At 41.3% G+C, this 26,854-nt stretch overlaps 1 protein-coding gene across 4 annotated transcripts in view; it reads right to left on the reverse strand.

Moving 5' to 3' along the window:
• foxp4 (forkhead box P4) overlaps positions 1-26,854 on the reverse strand; it is a 130,438-nt gene that overhangs the window by 57,779 nt on the left and 45,805 nt on the right. For all 4 annotated transcript variants that reach the window (XM_060857897.1, XM_060857896.1, XM_060857899.1 and 1 more), the window contains exon 3: positions 10,455-10,544. In XM_060857897.1, coding sequence (XP_060713880.1) covers positions 10,455-10,544 — 90 coding nt within the window. The remainder of the gene's footprint in view (positions 1-10,454; positions 10,545-26,854) is intronic.

Genomic DNA, 26,854 nt, shown 5'->3' on the forward strand with positions numbered 1-26,854 from the left:
TTTTTTTTTTTTGATGAAACTGGATAGTTCGCAAAAACTGGTGGAAACTTGGCCCAGATCCCTGAATAAACAGCAAAGCTATGTCAATGGAAAGGGAGAGAAATTGAAAGATGGAGAAGAAAACAAAGCACCCATTAGGACAAAGCACTGAGAAGACGCTGTGGAAGAAAGCTGAGATGGACAGGTACATGTGTGAATGTTTGTCTGTGTCTGAGTGTAAAAGCGCAGGATGACATTCAGGTAAAAGGAGGGAGGTACGAGTGCTCTAGCGTGGCAGAGGCTTGGCGTCGCACCAATTCGCCGCTTGTCACTGCGACCTGGATTGCAAAACACAACCCTGTAATTAATCCCTCATCCGTGTCCCATTCTGCACCATACATTTTATTTGATACACACGTTCATTGGCGTTTTCCAGTTGTGGGGCACAATAATTACTGGAGTTATAACACCTTCCATCGCAGCGTGCCTGAATGCCGAGTTGTTAAGGTTTGACGCCGTTAATTGCCCCTATAATCTAATCCCACAAAGGCGAGCCCATTACGGCGGCATGTGCAATTCGACACTGCTGTTTTTTTTTTCATGCATGCGAAAAGCGTCGCCATTAGCCTGCCTGACGGCCGCCCGACAAAAAGCGCCGTGCACAATGCCGAATTATATTTTCGTTCGGCTTTGTCTCTCAACGCAAATGATTTCTACACCCCCCCCCCCACCCCCGCCCTTTCATCCACGAGCTGAATAGGCTTCGTAATAGAGGAGACTGAAAAAAAAAGCCTCCAACCATTTCAAGTCAGGCATTTATTAAATGAATTAAATTTTTTGCCCTCTTTTCTTTTTCTTTCTTTTTTTTGCAGCGAATGCTTTTTTTTTTTAAAGAGAGGGAGAGACGGGTGCTAGATTAGTGAGGACCTTAGGTGACAATCAAATTCTCCCTCTGTTACAGTTTCAAACCGGAGACAAAAGACATTCGTGATGAGAAAGAAGAGAAAGTACGGCTTGGTGTGTGTACCTCTGTGCTCAATACTGTATTTCTGCCCCTGTGGGCTGGCAGGACCTGCAGGAAGACATGCTGGCCCTGTGTGTGCGCGTATGGATGTGTGTTCGGTTCTAACAGGTTGGTGGGAAAGTAAATAAAAACAGCAACTGGCTTCCAGACAGGAGCGTGTTGTGTGCATGTGTGTGCGGAGTAGCGTGAAATCTGCAGCCGTCTGCAGCGAGCGACGGGGGTCACGAACTTTTATCGCTGCTGTTTTTATGTCCACCTTTAGACCAAGTACAACAGATGGCTTGGATCTGGTGGAAGGTAAGGACATACACATATGCTGCCACAACAAGGCACACACACATAAACACACATACACACAATGACATGGTGCTGTTGCTGAAGAACGTCTTTCCATTAGCAGCCCCATTAGCATGAGAGCACTATCATTATGTCACCAGATTTAGGGGTTACTGATGCACCTGGCAACTAACGTTTTTTTTCCCCACAAGTTTCCAAGATCTGCCTTGATTTTTCTAGCAAACCTGAAAGGATTGATTGATCAAGGTCAAATCATTACTTGATGCATAGAAACAACAGGTTGTTAGTGTTCAAAAAGAGGAGCGACATTATCTGCTTATATTTATTTTCAATATTTAATTTACATGCTTAGCTTTTTGGTAATCTTCAAACCCCTATGTTCAGTTCTTTTAATTGAGGCTGTGGAAAGACTAGAGTGGCTCTGCTCGTGACTCCTGATGAGACTGATCCTAGGTCCTAGAGAAATTTTGTTAGTGAAACCAGGCCAAGAAGCTACTTGTATGGTGGAAGAGTGGAAAGAAGATGCATCATCAGGAGACACTGAAGAAAAAGGTTTGTATAAAACTATATTAAAGCTCACAAAAGGAAATGTAGTGTGATATAAATCTTGTGTGTGTGTGTGTGTGTGTGTGTGTGCGTGTGTTTGATGGCTACCACCCCCTGGAGCCATCTCTATGAGCATCTCAAATTGTCTCTTAATGAGGCTGCGTCTGTGGCACCTCTGCAGCTTCCCAGTGCCATTAAGATTCACCAGGCCTGTCCGCACACAGCACACTACAGAGGTCAACTCCAATCCAGAGAGAGAGAGAGAGAGAAGAGAGAGAGAGAGAGAGAGAGAGAGAGAGAGAGATGGTGGGAGGAGAAGTGCAGCAGCAGGGGAGACGGGCATTTGCAGAGAGCGAGGAACAGTAATTAGAGGAGTTGTTTGAAGAGCAAGTTTAACTGATTAACAAAGGGAGGAGAGGCAAAATGAGGGAGCGGGAAAAAGAAAGAGAGAAAGAGCAAGAGGAGGAAGAAGAGCGATGCGTCCCAGAGGGTCATAAAGTAAGAAGTGGAAACCGAGCACGCATTTCAATGAGTTCTAATCTTGTCCTCTCTCTCTCTTTTTTTTCCTCTTTCTTTTTTCTCATGTCCTTGATGAATTACGGTTCCTCACACCGATCCGATCTACTCTTATTAATCAAGACGCCCGCCAAACTGGACGCTGTGTCCGGATCCTGCTATGGCCTGCTTCTATATAGAGGTCAAACTCAGAACAAGAGAATTTCCTGACAAGTACAATTTAAATATATCACTCTTTGGCACAATGGGCCGTCCGAGTGCCAAGAGGCTCATTTTCATTAAGCTGAAATCGCCTGCTCTTAAAAGAGTTCTGAACGGCGTCCCTACTGCGCTGCTCAACTCTATTATATTCCATTACTGCAAATGTATGCGGCTTCATAATGCCCCGCTCGCAAATTATAATCCACGCCGCTGTCATGATGACGCCTCTCGAAATTATCAAAGATTCGGCTATTAGAATTCATACTACAGTCATAAAAAAGGCGCATGTTAAAAGCAGGGACTCGGTCTGGGCTCAGACTCCTACTGATTCCTGTAGTCCAAAATTCTTTATTTTGTCCAAACGTGGGCTTTAAGTTTAAAAATAATGCACTTTATGTTCCACTTTATTATGTTCTTAGAGAAAATTTAGCGCCATTCTCCTAAAGTGAGAGATCATAGTCCGGAATTATTGGCACCGTTGGAGATGTTGGTACAGTATGATCACATGAAATCTAACCTTCATTTGATGGAAAGAAATTAATGTCACCCCTAAAATTTTACAAAAGTAACTGAAAAGTGTTGCTATTTATAATTCATCAGGTTTCTTTTTAAGATCAAGAGAATAATCCATGACTTCCTGTTTCACTGAGGTAGAAACAGGAGGTGACAGAGGCCAAATTCCCAAATTGAATCCTAGCTATAAAAAACAGATATGTGTCTGAATATTCCCATATCTGTCAGAGTAATAATTAAGAAAACAATCAGAGCTGTAATAAATCTTCCGGAAAGTGAACAAAAAAAGTGAAAAAAAAAAAAGGATGTTTCTACAGAAAATGAACTGAATACTTATTATTAGGTATGGTTGGAATCCTTGAAGATTCGTTCCATCATGTACTCCATAACAGACTTTTAAATAAAAATGTGGCTGTCTTTTAGCCAAGAAGCTACAACGAGCAGGAAAACTCACATAATCAAGCTTTTTTTATATATATATAAAATTTTCCATTTTTTCTTTTCAATTAAAGGTTGTTTTTTCTTTTCTTTTTTTTTCTTTTAAAAAAAAGACCTCTCATATTTTCAGAGAGAAATTAAAATAATTAACGGTAGCGACCTTCATTAACCATCTGCACCGAGGGTGCCAATAATTCTGGAGCTGACACCAAACAGGGACAATGCCTCTTTTTTCCCTCGATTTATTTTCATTTAAGGAAAAAAAAAACTCGGAAGGCGAATGATGGCGTAGGGACACGAATGAGGAGAGTCCTTCTCTTCAGAAAAGGTCAGCCAGGCGGTAATGAGCGGTACACTAAATTATGGTATTTAAATAAATGGATGATGAATACATCTCCATCCTCTAGAGCTTTTGCTGCCATTCCACATTACGGGGTAATTATCACACGTAGGGCTGCAGCACATACACACACAGAAAGAGAGAGAGAAAATAAAAAGGAGAGAGAGAGGGAAGGAGAAAAAGGAGAGAAAAAGCCCGCAGCAAGCGTGCATAAAAACATGCGGCTAAACTTTGAACAGACGTGGCGAATCAGCTCCATAAAGCCGTAATTGGGACTGGCTGAGTTCTTGAAAGGTTTTTTATTGCCGGAGAGGAATAATATGCTCGTCCATATAAAGAAGGGGAAAATCTGATAAATGGTGCTTAAAGTTGGTGAATTTAGAGAAGGCCATGAAGGTCTAGTGCTTTAAAGACTGCAAAGGAGTTGCGCCTAGACATGGAGTGTGAATTATGACGGAATCGTGTTTTGAGTTTTAAGGAGTACACAACAACTCACACAGACCGCACAGAGTTCTCCCCTCTCCCACACACACAGACACACACACATATTACACACACACATTACACACATATGCAGGCTGTTCGAGACAGGGCGGACGCAAACTGTCAGATATTGGTGAGGAAATGAATACAACTATCCCTCTGTGGCATGCTCTATAGCGAGAGGGTGAATTTATTGTCAGAGTAATTCTCCCCAATGCACGCCGCTTTAACAAGCCCTTGAGCTTAGCTGATGCTAGCGTGCCTGTGTGTATGTGTGTGTATGTGTGTGTGTGTATGTGTGTGATTCTTGTCTGTGATGTTGTGCTGGCACTAAATGGAGAGCGATAGAGGAGAAAGGAACATATAATCAAAATATAAACAGCACACTCCATCTAAATGACCTGTCTTGAAGCTCACCGGCGGAGCTCAGGGATCTCCGGGGGAAGCAGATAATTGAAAAAATGACAAGGAAATGGCTAGAGAAAGAGGCTCTCTCTCTCTCTCTCTCTCTCTCTCACACACACACACACACCTCAGCACCATACATCGGGTACAACATCCCAGTGCTGTTTATCCCTGTCAGAAAGAATTACCCACCTCACTGAGGGAAGACTGGTCTTTGCTGTCTACACACACACACCCACAACACATCTCACCCTATTTCTCTCCTCCATCTCCGTCCTTTCTTCCTTCCTTTCTTCCTTCCTTCCTGCTATTTCCCTCTTACTCCTCTATTACTTGTGCTGATAGGTATTATGATCTGTTTATTCACTCTAACCCTCATCAGCCTCCTCTCGCTAGGCTCCGGCTGGTAAACAAGCCGTCACATCTCATTTGTACAATCTGCTGTTACAACACTGTGCAGGGGAATACCAAATGTGTTAGACGTTAAAAAGAAAACCCAAAGAAGAATCGGGAAGGGGGAGTGTAAAGATGGGCATTTAGGGGGATGAAGGGTGAAGAGGTGCTAACTGTAAGCTTTAACTCTTTATGTTGTAGTCAGCAGGGGCACAAACCTGTCTGAACAGAGCCACAATTCTGTAAGGAAAAAAAGGCTCTTGCTCTTCTTCTAGATTTATTTTATTTAAAAAAGCATCACAAACAGGTTTAAGCCAGCATGCTAGTTAGCAAGTTTACGAATGCTATTCATTCCATGTCAATGCTTTTTTAAACTTTTGATAAAGTTTCAAAAGTAAAAAAAAAAAAGTAATAATATTTTTGGTTTAAGAAAAAAAATCATGGACTGCAAATCTCAGACAGTATATAAATAAGAGTGGAATGATTTTATGAGCTGATTATGCATGTTAGCCATTTCTATGAACTTTTAGATACAAGAAGAAAAAGGCTCATCTTGTTTTTGAATGATTTGCCTGGTTTAAATTTCTGCTATGCTTTAAGCTATCCCACTGAGTCCATTTCAACTTTCCAGCATTATTTTTATTTACGTTTTGAAAATAATGAAAAACTGCTTTGCTATTAGTGCATTCTTACCAACTCACTCATACATAAGCATCCCAAAATACCAATGATGGAGAGCCAAAATGCCACCATTGTTCCTTCGGGGGAAAAAAAATCCTCCTTAATCCTGAAAGAAAAGGCCAGAAGGTCACATTGCTCAGGTGGAACCGACGAGGAAGGCCGAGCGGGTCAGCGAGAAGGGAGGGGGGCTTTTAAGGCATCACAGCGCTAGCTTCAAACAGGCTGGAGATATTAGGCAGCATGTGGAGAGTGAAGGGTCTCTATTGAGTGGGACGCACCGCTGTCATGTTAATAACGGCCGTGATGAAAGGCTCCAGGCGCCAGCACCAGGTGGATCCATAAATACAAACTCCCAGGCAAAAGAGTCAAGAAGCATGACGTCCCTCTTTCTCTCTAGCTCTCTTTCTCTCTCTCTCTGTTTCAGGGGTTAATTTATCCTGGAATAATCCACAACTACTTTGCTTTCGATCCTCCAAGTTTTTCTGCACTTGTGTGGGGCCTGTATGTCTGGCTCTAGCAGTGCTGTAGGCCGGCAAAGCAGTGCAGTGCAAAGTAATGAGAGCCAGACACTGGAGTGATCCACGACTGGGAGAAAGGCGAGAGGAATGCAACCGTTCTGAAGTGTCCAGGGAGCACTTTTGTGACAGCGTTCGGACAAATGTAAAAGCAGCGCTTGTGTGAATGACCTGAGCAAAGCAAGTTCAAGTGGAAAATCCACCCCACAACCCAATCCCCCCACATACCCCCCATCATTTTCCACCTCCTCCTCAAACTCTTCCCCCTCCCTCTTCTATTAGTCTCTTGCTCGTCACACACACACACACATACACACACGCATGCACACACACACACCCTTGTGCCTCTATCTAACGCCCCACTGCCCCAGAATAAAAATGACAAAAAATTTCCAGTAGAACACAAGAGAAGCGGCTGATGCTGGCGGGGGGAAGCATAAAAGCCCCATTATCGACTGGCCTTCATTGCACATTTCACTCATGTTTCAGCTTGAAAAAAATGGACTTTCACACTCGGCTGCGCCGGAACCCAAACTCCGCAACGGGCACTGCTGCCCTGCACTCTTCTCCCTTCACGGCTTCTGTCGTTCGTCACCCTCCCCATTTTTTTTCCTCATTCCGTCAGTCTCTTTTTTTTTTCCAACCCTTCTCTTCTCTTCACACCATTGAAAAAGAAAGAAAAATCAGGAGAAATGTTCCAAGTAAGCACTTCCACTTAATGGACAAAAAAAAATGACGTTTCAGGAACCAAAAGTTCAAGAGAAATGGGAACATATCAACAGCCGATAGCTTTTCTTGATAGCTCTGTATGGGTTTAAAACACCACTGAAGAACACTTCACACAACTTGGACCCAAAGTGGACATATCCATAACAAAACTTCTCTGAAAAAAAGGTGTTTGGATCAGCACCAAGAAAATAGAAAGCAAAAACGAAAACAAAGATACCAGATACTTAGCAGGGTTAAAGTACTTTGCAAAGTTTGTATTAGCGACGATATAAGAAGAAAATACAAGCGTACTTGGCTGGCAGTAAAGAAGCGAAGTACTAGCATGTGAAAAAGCGAGAAGAGAAAAGGAGTACGGAAAGGGGGATGCAGAAGATGGGAGAGGCGTGCCAGCTGGCGACACACATCTCTCCATCAGCTCATTTAAATGTGCCACTCTGTGTGCACAATGGCACGATGGCAGTGCAGCCTCTGTTAACACGCACAAGAAGGAAACTAATTAGCATGTCTCTAATGAGTCTTTTCATTTTTTTAATTAAATAAGGGCCTCAATAATACATGAAAAGAGGACGTTTTTTTCCCTTTTCAATTACCAACTGATATGTGCAGCCACGTGCGTGTTTTATATGTCTTTCTCTCTGTGTGTGAGTGAGTGAGTGAGTGAGTATGTATTTGTGAGTCAGTTTGTTCAACCCTGACACACGCTATACACACTTTTCTGCAACATACCTGCACATTCAATGCATTCATTTTTTGTTTACATTTGACTAACAAACTCATGTTAGAATCTTTAACTCAATAATAGCATGCTTAGTGTCTCAAAGAAAAGGACAAAGCGGCTCAGCAGTGCAGAGGACTTTGCCATAATAATATGGAACATTCAGACAAAAGGCTGGCTAATGTAAAATGCTAATGAAAACATGGCTTCTGTCTCAGAGAAGAAGAAGAAGAAGAAGAAGAAGAAGAAGAAGAAGAAGAAGAAGAAGAAAAGAATGAAAAAAATAATATATTTAAAAAAGTTGTTTTGACACATTATCAGGCAGCAAAATGATTATTATTTGTATCATTTGCATAACATGGATTCAACCCCTTTGTGAGTGGCAGCCATTTTGTTTTGTTTGCCTCACTTGTTGCAAGCTGTCACTGATGCATGATTACTGAAATGACCAGGTCACCCAACCTTTACACTTACTTTACCATAACTGTGACTGAATGACAGCTTTAATTACAGTCTTTAATTCACTCAAACATTTCTGCAAGCAACCTGCTAAAAACATTAAAGATGATGAAGAAGACGCAAACAGGCAAACGTTAAACAAAAGCTTTCTCACCCAGCAAGAAGCAAAACATCCTGAGCTGCTCTTTTGATCCGTTAGCTAATCTGTTATGGCTAATAACATTTATTTAGACATTAAATATTTAGCACAGGAACAAATCTGCTTTATTTAGGTTGTAAATGCAGCTAATATCTTGCTAGTCAGCTAATGCTAATATCTAATGAGCTTGTGATTAGCATATGATAGCATATCTCCACAGATGTGCTATCATTTCTATATGCTTCTTTTACAGTATTTTGGCTTTTACATTTTTCAATGCTTACACATTACTTATACCTCAAGGACACTGTTATGGGTAAATGTGTAAATTCACATTGTTTTGCTAGCTACTCAGCTACTTGTTCAGTTTGGAGTTGTTATTAACCGCATATGTATCCTAGTGTATCTAATACAGCATGTGCTGTTATTATGGTATACGTTGTCAACATTGAATGTATAATTTTTGTTAACATTTTCTTGTGTAGTAAACTACTGGTTTGAAGTATAGCAAAGCATGTTTCTTGAAGCAGTAAAAAAAAAATCTAAGCTGTAAAAATGTGTGTATGCTTGTTATCTAGCTTGTTATATGTAGTATATAACACATTTAAATTCACTAAGTCTATTAATTTGATTTAGTTTAACATCCCAGCCTTAGTGCCATCGCTGTCTGATTTTTACTCCGCTATAAAACAATCAACATGCTTTTAAACAGATTTAAAACTACCTCTTAGCAACACAACACACATAAGCAATAAAACAAAACCTCTAGTGTTAACCTGCATGCTATGAAACATTATAGAGAATGTTTGTATATTTTAAGGCATCCTTATGATTGGGAATAGTAACAGCGGGATAGATGGGGAATAAGACAAGACTTGTCGGTGCAATTGGAACTTGCCTCGCAGGCAGCGAGGAATTTTTAAATTACAAACGTCTCCTTTAGGCTAATAAGCACCGCATTTACTCGTAAGCTATAAAGTCAATGATATAATGACGAGATAAAAGTGAGACAGTAATCGATCTTCAATAATAAAAAAAATGATTTGGACGAGTGTAAAAAGGGACATAATAGGAAAGATTTGTTGGCCAGTGTGATATACTGTGTTATTGAGGTGAGATCTGCCAGTATAATACAGTCAGTTGCTACGTTTTCATGTGTAGAGCTTTGAAACTATTGGCTCTAATGATGGATTAATCATTAACAACCCAACAGCACTGACTGACTACAGATCTGTCTTTCTGACATATGTGAGAATGTGCTTGTGCACGTGCGCTTGTACACGCACACACACGTGTGACAGAGAGGTCTTATAAGACTGTTTCTTTTTTTTTTCTCCACCCCTTCTTCACTTCACCTTAACTCGACATGCCTGCTGTAGCAAACTCCGGCCCTGAGTTCAATCTAATTAGTGTGGTTTGTTAATTAAATGAGCACGCCACTAACGAGGTAACCTGCTGTTCCTTGATAATGTTAATTACCCTGAAGGGAAAACCTCTCAACACGACCATTTAAACTGTCAGTCCACATTCCCTGCAGGATTATTGATGATTTGAAAAACTGAAGGCTGCTCCTGAGCGCTACTTCGCTCGCAAACTTGGTCCCTGCCTATTCATTTTTCAGATTGTAGACCAATTTTTTCTACTCTTTCCCCACTACTAGATTGAAGGTGGTCTCTCTGTGTCTTGCTCAGTGTTTATCGCATAGACACATCCATGCAGTTTACGTTAGTGTTGCTCAACACTTTATGTTAGAGCCATGGTCATTTTTTTATTGTCTATCACAAATACACACGTTCTAAAACACATACACACAATCAGACACAAAGTTGTTAAACCTGGAATTTTTAAATACATTTTCTCACTGTGATTTACATTGTAGTCCACTCAACACACACACACATGCAACGGCAAGCTAACAGAGAGATACTAGACACTTCTAGGAGAGGTGGGGAACTTAATGAGAAATTGATGAATTGATGACAAGTAAGAAATTAAAGTAAGCGGCAGATTGCTGCTCTATGCCTTGGTAGAGAGCGTCCCGTTTCACACACATTGTGCATGTGCGTCTGTGGGTGTCTCACCTGTACAGGGCTCTGTTTGACCTCGTTACTGCTAGGTGAGGTGAGTCCTGTGGCCTGCTGAAGAAGAAACTGGCGTGCTGCCTGGAGAGCCTGTGGACATGGGAGAAAACAGACTGTGGTGAGTCTCTCTCTCACACACACACATGCACATACACACAGCTTAAATTTCCTCAAAATCACAGAACAACATGCTGTGTGTCTCTATCTATCTATCTATCTATCTATCTATCTATCTATCTATCTATCTATCTAGTGCACAAAAGATTACACCCCTTACAACAACTGTTTGCATCAACAAGTTTGCATCTTAACAGATCTGGATTAGAGACTGAAACAGTCATGTGACAAGTCTGATTTCTTTCTGTAGGTATTGTTATTTCATTCCAGGATACATAACAGCTTTCCCTGTACATATACCAAGCGGGATACATATGATTGCTTGACACTAGTGCGGTGCCAACAAGAATGCACTGTTTGTAGCTTTTATACATATCTTAAGGAACACAGATTTATCTTCAAATAAGACATCACAGGTGAACAATGTGAAAGATATATCCTTGATTATATCACACCAACAAGATTTTTATTTTTTTTTCTTCCTTTATTTCTGAGAGTCTAAGTATGTACATATGTATCTATCACTCCTGTACAGCACCATCCTGTCCTACCAACACAGGGTATTGGAATCTAAACAGTATGTGCCTGAGCGCAGGAATTTTAGTTAGCCTGTTTTTGTTTGAACACACCAAGCCGGGGGGCAGTGGGCCAACGGCAAAACATGCCTCTCCAAACAAAAACACCAGGCGGCAGTAAATCAGGGGGCAAAGCTTACTTTTTGAAGAGCACCATCAGGATGCACATTTGCTTCCTGGCTCCGAAGAGCGGGAGGAAGGCTACATGGTAAATATTGATTTATGAAAAAAAAATGTGGCCAGACCACCAGTTCACAGAAGAAGAGAAAAACGAATAAGCATTACACTTTAACCTGAGTCGCTGAGAAAATTATGAGTTTACCAACAACTATCAGATCTGCTGTGGTACACACAGTAAAGTGTGTGAAAAAGAGAGACACTGCCAGGGAGCAACTCTTAAAATGAAATGTACAGTATGCAACAAGTCTTCCAAATAATGATCTAAATGGTGAGATATTTTATATATATATATATTTTAACTCCCTGATATAAGCAATTAATTTACATGAACATTAATGAAGTCCTTCGATATCTGACACCCACTGGTAATCATATCAGTTGCAAAAGCACTTGTGTGTGTGTGTGGGGTGGGTGGATGGGTGCATTGTGAAGTTAACAGTACTGCTCTCTATATAAAAAATGCTTTTTCTTTTTGAAAAATATGAGAATGACAGGGAGAGAGCGAGAGCGAAAGGGATATCATGCAATCAAATGTATGGCCTGCATGATGAAAAACATCTGTTGTATCAAGAGCACTTGTTACTTCTGCAAAGGTCGCAATTGAATAGTGTGCAAAAACCCACACGTACAGTACACATGTATCACCCACACACACCCTGAAAAAAGCCCCTCCATGCAACTGAACAAGAACTATGTCCTGTCAGAGTGTTACCCCAGCAGTAGGCTTTACAAACTGAAGTGGACTAAACCACCTCAGAGTCTAGCCTCAGAGATCAGTCCAGTTGCACCTCCCCCCACCCTCACCCCTATACAAACACACACCAGGCATATGGTGGATATTAAATACCCTCACCAGATATGACCACATAAGTATCTAAGCTTAGGCACTCATCTATAGGCACAGAGTAGTGGTGGCCTGGGATTAGATGGGATCTGGCAACAATAAAGACTAATTTGGTCCAAATTACAGCGCTGATTACAACACATTCTTAATAAACCGGCCATGCTGCTAATAAGCACAACTATTATCTTGAGGTGATCTCTGTCTCTTCTTGGCCTTTCCAGCTCCTTTCTACTTGATAGACTAAGAAAAATGTGTGGTCAATGCCTTGGTGCTTCTGTGCTTCATCAGGCTGAACTCGGAGCAGCTCGGGGCAGAGGTTGGGCAAGCCAAACATGGCTGGAAGGACCCGAGGCTGTCCCAGAGACTCATGAGCTGAAGCAGTCTTCTCCCTGTGGAAAGTGAGCACAGGCTCCCCCGTTCAGGGTGGATGAAAAGCTATTGGATTAGTCTTGACAACGTACAAACTTTGGACGAGCTGGGTAAACTTAGACTTGGAGTTGGAAAGAAAACAATAAGAAAAGAAAGTCTTGCAGCCAGCAAGCCTCCGAAAAAACTGACATCCCATGTTGACTTGATTTCCTTTGCTTTCACTTGCTGCTTTGTCGAGTCTTTGATATAAGTCTTTGAGGGAGAAACTGTGTTGTACAGTGACCTGTGAGTCTTTGGCCCTCCCTCTGCATGTCCTTCTAAAGCCTTGTGGCATTCACCGGCGTGCGCTGCACCTTTAAAGAAAATATGAGGGAGGCGGCTGGTGGCTGGGTCCAACAACAGCTCCATTGTACTGCGACGTTAGACAGGTTTTATTGCAAAGAGGGCGGGTGGGTGCTAAGAGAGAGAGAGAGAGAGAGAGAGAGAGAGAGAGAGAGAGAGAGAGAGAGGGGAAGGGGAGGGTGAAGAGGTCAGAGCCCAGCTTGGAGGCCTAAGCTGCACTGTGTGTGAGTTCTCCTAACTTGTCATCGGCCAAACCAACCCCCACCCTCCCCCCGTAAATCAACACTCCTGACATGGGTTTTAATAACAGCGCATTTTTTTAAAAATTCAGCAGGGTTGGTGGAGAGGAGAGGGGGTGATGGTCGGGGTGTGTGTCGGGGGGTTATTGCAGGGGTACCCTTTTTCTTTCTTGTCTTGCCCTCCCTGTAGGTGCAGAGAGGCGGAATTCTGGTATTCACTTGAAGCTCCATTTATGGAAAGTAATGAGGAAAAAAAATTTTTTGGCAGATGTGCCTAAAAGTCCATATTCGCTCCATCTTACTTCCGATTCTACATGCAGAGGTGCAACATCTACATGTGGTCTTCGTCCATCAAAAACAAAGCCAGGAGGAGCTTTTTCTGCCTGTTCGACAAGCGTTCCAAAACAAGGCACCAAGACACACAAACAGGGCATGATTGGGCGCCTCTTCCCTGGCGGGCCCAGGTTCTATTCATTAGGCTCAGGTTGCTAAAGCAAACAGTGCTGGGAGGTGATGAATCTGGGCAAAATGTGGGGTGTTCTCTCTCTCTCTCTCTCTCTCTCTCTCTCTCTCTGTGCTGTAAATCCAAATAGAGCAGAGCTGGCCTGTCTGTGTACAGGTGGGCACCATATGCTGGAATGATCCATCATTGCTGACAGAGGACCATTGTTGATGCTTGCAACAACCCCCATGACTACCCCCTTACAAAAACAGGAGCCTCTGTCCCCACGGTAGGCCGTCCCTGGGTGGGTGTGGGTGGATGAGTGGATTGTGTGTGTTTGTGTGTGTGTGTGTGGTTGTGGTGGTGGTGGTGGTGGTGGTGGTGGGGTGTAGTAAGCAGCCCAGGTCAGAAAGCATCAGGTTACAGAAGCTGGGTGCACAACTGCAGACACCTTCAGAAAGCTTCCAGTGTCTGTAGGAATAAATCTGGATCGCACATGTACAAAAAGGAAAGAGAAGGAGATGAAGAGAGGATAAGCACTCTCCTTAATCCATGATGCACAAGCTGGGAACAAGATTCAAGTGTTCAAACGTGGTACATGCTACAACCCAAAAAGAAGTACTTAGTGCTCTAACAGAGTCTCATAATTAAACAACCATTCTAAGCCCCTTTTTTCTAGATTCCAATGGGATTCAAAATGTTATGGAATATATACATTTAGAAGAGACCTTTTTTTTTAAACTCTTTGTGCTATTAACTGCTTAGCACAGGTATTATCTCAGTCTGCGACTAAGCCAAATAAAGCTTTACACACATTAAACATCGTAATCATGTTTTAATAAATACGGAAAATGAATTTGAAGCTGTCCGTGTAAATTGTTCACACTGCTTAGAAAAGCAACTGTGTGTGACCACTATGTGATTAATGTAACCTACCCTCATGTTAGCACAAATGGACGAGTGTGGTCTGACTTTTTTAAGCAACAGACCAAAGAGACCTACTGAAGGTCTATTTTAAAACCATAAGGAAATAATTTTTTCCAATTAACAAAATTACACTCCAGAAATACCTAGCGAGTGATCTTTTTTCCTTTAGTAGGATGACAATTTGAAAAGTTTTATAAAAACAGAACAGTTGATTCATAGAGGGGAAAAAACCCTCCCACAATCGAAATGAAGCCTGTTTTTTTTGGAGTAAAGCCAGAAGAAGGACTTGTCACACTTAGATGATTTTGTGAAGCTAGTACACTGCTGTAACACTGCCTGCTAACTCAGGATCAGCAAGGAAACAAGAAGGAAATACAAAGGCATCCCCTTCTTCGATTGAAATCATTCAACCTTAAAAGGAAAATCCAAGCTATGCTAAAACTTTCTTTGGAATGTGATCTTGCCAGATTTTGTGACAAGACCACAATTGTATTAGCACAGGAAATAGCACACTAGGCATATGAGGGGAACTGAGAAAAACGAGAAGCCAGAAACCAATGTGTCACTCATTTGAGGAAGGAGCACTGCATAATCAAGGAGCACAATGACTGCCTGTTTATCAATAGATAAACCTCATACACTTACTGCTTGATAGCTTGTGCCTGTAAAAGCATGATTAGGTTATTGACTTGCAAAGATTCCCGGCTCACTTTTACCTCTGGATGAAACCTGTGCCAGTTTAAGCAAGTGTGGCTGCAAGTGTGGCCAGGATGTTGATCCACACCATCAAAGGTCATGAAGCATCCTGTGAAGAGAGTCTCACCTGAAAAAAGTTTCAGGACCTCCCACATCTATAGTTGATTTAAGTAGGACCAACGAACAGAAGTTCAGCATCTCCGATCTTCCACTGAAGGCCTGCCTGGTTCTTTTTAAAACCTGGAATGTTGCAATGCAGCTGGCCACCAAATGAGCTACGTCTACAGCTGCTCCAGTGCGTCTACAGTGCTCTGGTCAGCCGCGCTGGGCCTGTTAGCAGCTGTCCACCATGGGCTATGGGGGCAAAGTGTGCAATCTTGGACATGATCAACTCTACTGGTCTGTGCCAAAGTTTTTCTAGATCTTAATTTTGTCCCCATGACTCATTACCAAGGCCGTAGACTGCAGAGCCGGCCAATTTCACGGTGGGTTACAAATAAACTGCACTTTTGACCATTTTTTCTCTCCTTTTCTTCCTACTCTTTCCCTCCTGTTGGCCAAAGCTGGATTTAATTTGCTACTTCCTGCTCCAGCCTGCCATTCATAGGCCCTTTCAGTTACTTGTCACATTTGTTTTTACTTAAAACCATTAAAATGCTAATCCGAAAAAAATAAATTGAAAGAAAAAAAACAAGCAAATTGTCCAGCATTCAAATTATTTAAGAAACCTTCAAAAACATGACGTGCTGTCCACTTGCCATTTAATGTAATGTTTCCGCAATATAAAGGCAAAACCTTAAATTTTAAATGGCTACAGCAGGCCTCTCTGGACTCACACTGGCCATTAAAATGAGGAAAGGGTGAACTAGAGCCAAAGCAATAAAAAATAAAACCTAAGGAGAAGGTTAAAAAAACATCAAAAATATGCTGCAATGTTTGAAAACCCTGATTTAAAAAAAAAGTTCACAAAAGTAACCTGTTTCTTCTCGCAGCCACTTGTCACTTTCCAGATGTCCTCACCTTCAAGTCCTTTAGAAAAAACCCAAACAAAAAAAAAAAGCATCCTGAAAAAAAATATAGCATGAAAGATAATAATGAAGATTATAGACGTAAGTTAGCTAAATATCCTGCTCTTAAAGAGGCAGAGAGGAGGATAATGCAGTATGGCAGGGCTCTCAGGGCATCATTACTTTCTCTACTGCCACCATGAGACAAGCTCAAAGAAAGAACAAATTAAAGAGGTAAAGGGATAAACAGATAGAGTGAACAAGCGCCAAAGAGAAAAAAAAGGCTAACTCTTCAGTTAGACTGCCTCTTTGGCAGCAAAACAAAATAGACATCTCTTGACTATAAACACTGTGGAAATTAAAAAAGAAATGCCATACCATCACCACAGAGTGATTTTCAAGATCCCTGTGTTTAGATATTAGCAGATCTGCGAGAGTGAACTAGGGTACTATGGGGGTGTTAGGGTGTTTTGTGGGTCCCTCCTGCCACTGGCCTCCTTAACGAGTTGAAACCTGGCCAATACGGTTCCACCGTGTGCACACCAAACTCAAAATCCAGGACAGCTCTGACCAGCCACTGAGCTTCCTATCCACACCACACATATGGAACATATTTCTGTGTTGTTATTAATAAAGTAAGAAAGAAAGAAAAAAGCTAATAATAATGCATTCAGGATGCTGCCAAAATGGATCTCTGGAGGAAGGGAAACATATACAGAGAATTGTTTAAACAGATGAACACTCTGTGAATATTGTTAAGCGTTCTCCTGAAAACCCATTACCTTGCACGTCTGGTCTGGTGAATAAAATAAAATTAAAAATGATTGTGAGAGACCTTTTAATGTTTTTGATTTCAAATTTTGTACACCTGGTAACGGCTGAAAGACACACAGACCTTCCAAAAATAAAGGGTGGTCTAAAAAGAAGACAAGAAAAAAAAAGGGAAGTTCTCCAAAACGCACCGTGTGTGGCTGGGTGGGAGTGTTGCCGTTTGAAAGAGTGTATTTTTTTTGTGTGTCTGTGTGGGTGAGTAAAAGTCAGAGATTTAGGAGGGGATAAATCTTACTGCACAGAAACAGGGATTTCGTCGCCAGTGCTGCGAGGCCACGTTTCATATCTTCTGCACAGGCCAGAGAGGAAAAAAGAGCTTGCGCTTTGTTACAACAATCTTTGACTCCCAACTGTACAGTGCTAATGGTAACAAGTAATAGTTCTATCAAGTATTAGTAAATCTTTCTGTATTAAACAGCAAATCTAACTACTGAAAAAAAAATTCTTATCAATAATCTGTTCAATATATCGGCAGTACAAAAACTCTTCCTTTCTTCTCCATTGCTTCTTTCTGTTGACTTTAATCTCTTTTTTAAGACAGCAAACACAAGAAAGCGGACAGAAGCAAGCTAATTAGCAACACTTAAAAAAGAATCCGGCTTCATTGTTCAGAATCCCTCGGCCTCGCCAGTTACCAGGGCAACAACTTTGAGAGTGTCGCTGGGTGCATTTCTTTCTTTCTTTTCTTTCTTTCATTCTTTTTTTTTTTTATATTCCTCTTCTTCTTCTTTCTTCTCTGCCCCCTCCCTGGGCTCTCTGTGAGCCAGCAGTGGAGTACTGAGAAATAAAGAAAGAAAGAGAAGAAGAAAGTGGAAGGGCTGCCCTGTCCCATAGTGAGTAAAGGATTTTGGAAGGCACTGGGTCTGAACACTTGATCCTTAAGTAGCCATGCATGGTGTACCGGTGAAAGTGTGTGTGTGTGTGTGTGTCGTTCTTTTTCCACCTCGTCACCTAACGCGAGCTGAGACAGCGAAAACACACGCCAATTAGTCTCAATTATGGCTGCCATTTCCTGATGTGGCCAGAGTCCAGTAGGAAATGTACTCAGCAGCCTACAGACCTCCATTCTTCCATTCCCACCCCTCCCTCTCACCCTCTCCATCTTTCTGTCTTTCCATTTCCAACTCTGCCACTTCCTATGATCCCTCTCTCCCTGTTTCCTCCCCACTTCAACTCTTACCTAAATCACTCCCTCCCTTCTTTCGCTCTCCGCCACCCGCCAAATCGCTAAATCCATTCCCATTCCAGCTCCCTCCCTTTTCCTCTCTTTCTTCTGCACCTTCTCTCCCGCCACTCTGTCAATCAGGGTGCAAGGAGCTGTGCCTCCCACCCATTAATACTCTTCAGAGGAGCTTTCATAATTGCCATGGCGACTAGGCGAAGGTCAATGTCCGTGGTGAATTGAGAGCTGCTGGGGGAAAACACACATGCTTTGCCAGGTACAGCACATTATTCATATACATAAACTGTATCAACATAAAGGCTTGCTTTGTATTTAAAAAAAAAGGAAAAGAAACTATTCACCAGCTAAAAATAAGACTTGGACAATTTTCTAATGACAGTGAGGGTTCTCCTTGTTCCAAAACAATCCAGCCTTGGGATTCTTGATCTCTGACCCAACCTGAACTGCTGCTGACCTCAGCCTGGCTAGGTCACCTCACACAATCCTGTTGGCCAATGCAGCGACATCTGACCTTGCCACTCGTAACCATCCATATAAGCAAGTTTTTCAGGATAAACCCCAATCAACAAACAGAGCTTATACCAGTTTAAGAAAATAAAGTACATACCTCACTGCAGGCTAAATTCTGGCTTTTTCTCTGGCATAATGCTGTTTGCAGGTGGTTGCTGGAAGTCATTTTCATATACCGAAGGTCACTGTGTTTATCCTCAATATTATTAATATTCTATATTATCAGCTTTCTATTCTATTCTTACACAGCTATTTGCTTTGCCTGTACTGGTGTCTCTGGATGCAGCTATCACTCACATAAAACTGCGAAACCTCAAAATCTATTTTTTGGAATAAATCGAAGAAACACTTTCAAATTCTCTTCAGTTTCGATCCGTCAGTTTCCACTCGGTTGCTGTTCTGCTTTCCTCATTTGTTTGTTTGGTTAATATGTTTTATAAGAGGCATGCAATAGAATTTAATCGAGGACAAATTTCACTTATAAACAAACAAGTATAAATTATCCTGATCGCCGCTTTATGAATACAAATGAACTAATGCAATAAAGATGTGACATGATATTGAATTAAGGGGCTCAGTGCAGCAGCAGGAATTATTATTGTGTGTGTGTGTGTGTGCATGCACCTGTTTATTACAGTCATATAATCCGAAGTTATATATATTAATCAGCACTGATTGAGGAAACACGGCTACTGTGGTGTAACTGAGTGAAATTGATAGACCTTTGAACAGACTACAGGGAATCACTCTAAACATGACTTTGTAGCCCAGCCTTTAAAATCACTTCACACAAAATTGACTGATCAACCTCCACCAACCGAACACCGACCCATCAACTCACACTCTCTCTCACACACACACACACACACACACACACATATGCAAACACGCACATGTACACACAAATACTCAGGACCTGCATAGTCTCTCAAAGGTTTCCCTGGAAAAACTCATAAATTAGTTTTATAACCTGTCCATAAATATGACCTCTCCACATTCCTGAATTAGGACTCAATGTGTGAAAAAATCATTAAAGACAGAATATAGAATATCACACAGCACATGTGAAACCCATTATGTCTCATGCGCCCCTTTGGCTTAAAGAATATTTGAACGTGTAACAAATCAAAACTGGGAGTTTTTGTGATTATAAGTCACAAACACATGTTGGTGTTTAATGTTATATATTTTGTCAGGATGAAGCTGAAAAAGTTAAGAAAGCCAACCTAGGTAACATTAACAACACAACGCTGTCCATGTTACATTGCCTGAAATTATTAGCTTAGTTAGTTATGGTTTGATAGACATACTTTTGTGCAGTGAAATACCTAGATTTTCACAAACCTCAAGTGCACGGACAAACTTGGAGAGAACTGCCATGAGCTCTCACATGATTATTAATCAGTTGGTGTATTTCTGATTGACACATCAGTGTATAGAGATATGCATCCCTTCCATCCAGAATGCAAGACTAATTTTCCTCTCTTGGACTCTTAGCTGTAGAAAAGACAAACACTTATACACTTTTCTGATGTGCCACCTGGAACCAGAAAATCATAAAAAATTAAGCATTATAAAAATAAAAAAAAAAAAACAACAAAGCTACAACTTTAGAGCACAGAAACTATCACATATCATCTTAGACTAAGCAACACGCTCCCCACATACACACTCAGGCACCACCAGCATAATGGCCTTCAACTCAGGCACCAACTCCGAATGGCCTTCCCTCTGTGGTCGACTGGGGTAAAACCAGCCCTTCAGCAATTAAAAGTATGGAATGCTTTTAAGTGATGACACCTTTCAATGTGCCGACATCATTAGATTTACTCAATGCTATAAGCACTCATCCCCTTCCTAAAAGGGATATCATACTCTCATTCAAAGCCACAAATCTCTTCCTCCCTTCATGCTGTCCCTTTGTTCTGTAGCCTTAAGCTGCTTATATAGAGGGAGAGCGGAGGATGAGGGACAGAAAGTAGAAAGGGTACAAGAGAGTAGTTTTGAAGAAATACAGAAAGGGCTGACAAACAATTGGCCACTCACTAAAACCACCCCAATCCAAAAGCTCTGCCAGGCTTTGATTGATGCAAGGTGGTCATTACCAACTGAATGCCAACTAGGTAGTCCAACCAAGAGTCCACTACGTGAGTCTAACCGAACTCCCCATAATACCTGTCACAAGCTGGATCCTGATTAATGAAGGGGTCTAGAGAGACTTGTATGCTTGTTCTGAAAATGTTTTGGCAATGGCATCATCTAATACCAAATATTATCTGTACTGGTCATGCCCGCTGTGGAAGAGAACAGTCAGCATTGCCTATGAAGTCTGATTAAAAATCCTACGAGACGTCATAGACGGCAGTTAATAAGGAGGAAGTACTTGTCTTACCCTCATAGACTGGTAGCTCTGGATGGAAACTGCAAGTAGATGGGAAGTGAAATAAATTAGGACAAATTTGGCCAAAAAGCTATAGCCAATCGTCTAAGCTTTCACCATATCTTTGGTATCTTACATCGCGAGGTGTCCTAACCTTTCTTATGAACTCCAATCAACTACCCTAAAAAATTAGGGCATTACATTTTCAGGAGCAAGTACTTGTCTTGCCCTCATAGATTGGTAACTCTGGGAGGGAAGTGCAAGCAGATGTCAAGTGGCTCTGAATCAACTGGAAGAAGAATTTGGCTATAAGCTGATCAGAAGGGAGACAAAAGCTATAAAAATGGTCTAGGTTTTCACCATATCTTTGGCAGATTCAATCCCTAGATGCCTCAGCAAACCATGGCTGGGTGTCCAGAACACCATTGACGTTTTGATTTGATTTGTTACCATGTAATCATGGTAGTCTGTTTGCTCATGTAAAATAAAGTAGTTATTGCTGTACCACAACATATTCAGCTGCCCTCTGACATTGAGACAGTAACAGTTTAAAAAGATTGGTGGTTGTCATACAGTTGGACAGCTGGAGAGGGAACTGGCAAAAAAATGGGTAGAAACCTCCCAAGTACTGCAACAGTCTAAACCTTATCACAGGGAGTTCGAGAGTTGGAATCCCTAGGATATGATGTCCATTTAAAAGATGTTTCTTCAGCTAGTGAATGGAGTGAGCAAAGGAAAACTCAAAGTTTTTGCAGGTCCACAGTGAGGAAAAAAAACAGTAAGAGGAAAGAAAGGACTATACAGTATAAACAAATACATGTTCAGTTTAAAGGATGAGCAACCCAAGTGCAGAGCAAAGTGAAGTGAAAGCAGAAGGAGAAGGCAAGACGTGTAAGAGTGCTATGAAAAGAGGAAGTGAGAGAGACAATAGTTAAGCATACTCTCAGTCTCTACATCTATGCGATGAACCGTGAGATGAAAGATCCATGGTTTCCACATGCATCTTCTTAAATCCTTCTAAAAGCAAGCAAGCTGTCTGTTGGCCAAGACTGTGAACCTCCTGAGGGGCTGGCACTGTCCCAAAGGGCCAAATACAGCACTCTCACTCTCTCTCTCTCTCTCTCTCTCTCTGTCCGTCCGTCTGTCTGTCTGTCTGTCCTTTAACAACTCATTAGGAATTACGAGAGCCCCTTTGTCCTAACATTCTTCCTTGTGAGGTTACCCAGAGTGGCCGACTTGAGAAGGAGCCTGCTTCAAAATTCGATTCACCACCGCCCCCTCCTTCTCTTTTTTTCCATTCTCTCTGTTTCAGTTGAGTGGCACTCCTGGAGAAAATTGCACTTCAGTGGCAATGTACGTCTCTCCTCCTACTGTATCTCTCCCTCGGTCCCTCACATGTACACACTGCTAGCTGGGGCTCGATATCACAAACCATGCTTATGTGAAAACTAGGCCTCCTAAAGCACATAGGTCCTGTAAATTGAGGAGTTCCCTCAGCCTCAAAGCCTCTGGGAGGAGAGAGCACACGGGGTTTCCTGGTAACTTAAATTGTGGGGTACCTTTTTAGCTGCTAAGTTGGGTGCAGTGGAGGAGGTGGAGGGGGTAAAAAAAAAAAAAAGGAAAAGAAGGGCACCTGGTTTTTGTCAGATACACACACTCACATACGCTCAACCAAGTGCACGCTATGAAAGGAGGGGTGATATGAGGCTTCACAGAGCCGCTCTGGTCCCACCGATGTTTGTAACCTGCCATGTGCCGTTTGGAAAGCATCCTGTCTGAAGGCCTGCTTTGAAGTAAAATGACTGCCTACTGGAAAAGGAAGACAAAAGTGAGAAAGAGAGACACATCCTAGTGCAGGTAAAGAAGTGGATGAGGCATTTGAAGTGAAGCACGCTCATGCCAATGAAAAGACAAGACCCTGTGGTTGGATTTGTGGAACAAGGAGGGGGGTGAAATACTACAAGGACTTGGCCAGTGTGTACTGTTGTTTCTCTTTTTTTTCTACCCCCACCCCACCCCAATGCAGTGGTTTTTTTTTTTTCTTCTTTCAGGGTTGTGAAGCAGAGAAGAAACATTCCTCAGGGGGGCCCAGGCCTTTCTTGACACGTCTCAGCGTTACACTTTCTTCCTCCCCCCCTCATTCACTTCTTTTCTCCCCCTCCCACCACTTTGACACCACTCTCCATGTTCACTCGTCTTTGCCTCTCTGCTCTTTTCTCTTGCCCTCTTAGCCCTCATCTCCTAGCTGTCCACACCTCTCCAGCATATCCTCCTCTATATCTCTCTCTATATATATCGACTCACAATACATCTAATTGTCTTTCTTTCTTCTTTATAGTTGTTTCCTCTAATATGCCAACTCAACTCATTCTAACCTCCTTTCTTTCTCTCTACCTCACACCCTTCTCCCTCTTCTCCTCCTTTCCCTTGACTCCAACTCATCTTGCTCTATTTCCACATCTGCCCCCCTTCCTTTTCCATAGCTCTTAGGGACCTCTGTTTATTTGCTGTAAGTCTGTGACGGCTGCAGAGATGTCTGTGATTTCTTCCAGGCTCATGAGGGGCCCGTGGAGAGAGTGCTTTGTGTCCTGTCTATTTTTTCCCCCTCCTTTTCCCCTCCTCTCTCCGCTTCACTGAGTTCCACCACTCCCGCTGCATCCAGGTGAAAGAGCCGGGGTTTGTTAAAAGAGGCGGATGAGAACGGAGTGTCTTTTGTGGCCAGTTGGGGGGGAAGTGGGGGGGGGGGGTGTTTGACAATGCAGAAGCAATAAACAGAAAGAGGAGGAGGCACTGAGGGCTAAGTGAGTGTATGAGTCAGTAAGAAGGTGTGTGTATGTGTGTGTGTACAGGCAGGTGGGTGGGCTTGCGTTGGACTGGGTGGCTGGGAGGCACTTCCTGAGAAAACTGTGGCAATCTTTGTTTTTGCTTTTTTTAGGTGAGCCAGAGAGAAGTGAAACACAAACCATCAACGGACTAAGTTGTAAGAAACTTACAGGAAGTCTCGTATATATAAAACTTTAAAGGGTTTTCTTACAGAAGAGTAGGATATTTAACTTGTCTGTCTTAGTAGAATTCTCACCTGGATACCATGTTACTGTGTTTTCTTAGCTAGTTTTGCTTTTGCTCTCATGTCCTTTTATAACCGCAGCAAAAACCGATCATTAGCAAGTAAATGCTGAGGAATAATAATCAACAGAGCATAACTTATTCTTTTCCTATAACTGCACACCCTGTCCTGTTCTACTCCTTTTTATAACACACCAAATTGCAAGCAATACATTTTTTTTTTTGTTTAGTAAAGAATTATTTTTTTCTCAGTTTAAAGTTATAGCATCACATTACATTATAGCGCCTGTACACTGTAAACATTTATTTGATGTTAATAAGACCAAAACACACAGCTTGGAATCAAGAAACAAGGCTTTTAGGTGGTAACAGTAACGCGTTAACAAAGGTGAATTCCATCTCCTTTTCACTGTATCAATGACTCTAAAATTTTCTAAAAAAAAAAAAAAAAAAAAACAAACAAAAAAATATACATTTTTTTAATCAACTTTACAGTTCCAGTGAATTACTGTAGCTGCTTTTCTTGTGATGTATTACAACTTTAATAGTAGTGGGAAAAATAGAGACAAGGCCATAAATAAATAAACAAAAATTCCATGCCAAGTTCACCTTCTCAGAACTCCAAATGAGAAAAGAAAACAAAAAGGACAAAAGCAAACTGAAGCATTTCAACCATAAAACATGAGAAATATAATTCAGGCAAGTGACTGATCCAGATTATCCAGAAGAAAGCTGTGGCTCCTTTCGTCAAAGCATTAAGGTGTTTGCTTCATCTTTAGTCACCCTTTTTTCTTGTGGTTTTAGTATTTGATCCAGTATCTAAGTCATGCAATTATAAGGAAGTATTGCGGTTAATACATATCTTTTTTTGTATTGTTAACGTTTCCAACATCAAATGTGACAGAGACTCAAACACGCACCCTGGGGGGTAGAAGGCGTGGCCTTCTAAATTTTTGTCTTTGGGGAGAGTCAGAGAATATGATACCTTGTGAAAATGAAAAAATCAGGAGAAAAGCAGGTGTAGGGAGATTCATATACTCTACCCTAAGGGCTCTGGATACACGCACAACCTCAGACAACACACACATTTCAACAATTAAATGACAACTAATGCCATGTGTTAACATAAAAGAAGTCTGGATTGAAGCACTGGTAAATTATGGGAGGTAGATTTAAAAAGGGAACATAAAAAAAGCTGTTGAAGGAAGGAACGGCCACTGACTCATTTCTGAGTAAACTGCTGCTTTGCCAGTTTTGGTTTGATGATGTTTAAAAAAAAAAAAAAACACTTGTGTTGATGTTCTGATGAAGTGCTGTATTGTTGGATTTTTTTGTGGTTTTTTTTTTTAGAATCTGGAGTCTGCTTTAGTTGAGTCAGGAGAGTGAGAGCAGAGAACTCAATCAATATATACTTAATTCAAGAGGCCTCTAGGGGCAGGGTTGTGAAACACAGGTCTGAGGCTGTTCACACAGCAGAGCAAGTCTGATTTATTTATTTAGTTGTTTTTTTGTTTTTTTAAGACTGAATGTTATTGTTATAAATGACAAGTTACCGCAGCTGAGTTTCGTTGTTTGGCGTAGTCACATTTGTGCTCATGTTCGTGCTGGTCGGTGTTAGTTGTGGCGCAGATTGAGTGTAGGTTAAGCAGATGAAAACTAGCTAGTACACTAGTGTTAACTAGCTATCAAAATGGATCTTTCACCATGGATTAAACTTTGCTTTAAATAGTTCTGGATTAACTGTAGAATTGAAATGATATTATTTTAAGTGATATTTTTAAGTGAATTCATTTCCACTCATGGAAACAAGTGTAAATGTTTTACCAAAACATGGATCACTGTACTACAAGATAAAAAGTTTATATATTAAAAACAAATCAGATCACTTTTTAAGAATTTATTTAAAAATGTTTAATACACTTAATTATAATTTTATTAAAAATATTTTCAAAGGTCATGTAAAGAGAGACATACTTTAGAGCTTTAGCTTTCTTTAGCTTTAGTTAATGTGACAAAACAAGTTTCCACATTTGAAAATCTAATGTATGTATTTGTCATACATGAAGCTAATGAATGTATAGCCAAAGTTTTAAATCCATCTAGATTTCTAAGAATTAATGATAGTGTTTTGTTTATTTTATTTTTTCTAGATTGTTCTGTTGAAATCACATGTGTAATAAATACATGGTCAACTGCAATAGTATACTACAATCATGTAAACCCAAGTAGCAAGATAAGCTATTCAAATTAAAAGAACGTTTTTTTGTTTTTTTTTTTGGCAAATACTTCATATTTTCCAAATATCTATTTTCTTTCTTGTCCTACATTATTAGCTAGTTCTGCTAAACAGGCCAGGTGTAACTTTCTAGATAATGCAGAAACAACAACGAGTGGGTGAGGCAATGAGAAGCCGGGGGGAAAAAGGAAAACGGTGTGCGTTAGTGAGGTTGTGGATGGCATGTATTTGACTTTGGGAATGGTTTGGTGTAGGACTTACTGGCCATTTCTCATTCTAATTAAAGGTTTGGTTCACGTGACCACACACAGGTGCAATAACACAGTCCTGCCATGGAAGAAAGGCCCACTTGTGTGAGGTAAAGCTTCTCACTTACTCTGTGGGAGGCTTCACACACACACATACACACACACACACACACACACACACACACACACAAACACACACGCCTAAATC

This window comes from Tachysurus vachellii, chromosome 22, assembly GCF_030014155.1.
Source record: "Tachysurus vachellii isolate PV-2020 chromosome 22, HZAU_Pvac_v1, whole genome shotgun sequence".
Classification (NCBI taxonomy): domain Eukaryota; kingdom Metazoa; phylum Chordata; class Actinopteri; order Siluriformes; family Bagridae; genus Tachysurus; species Tachysurus vachellii.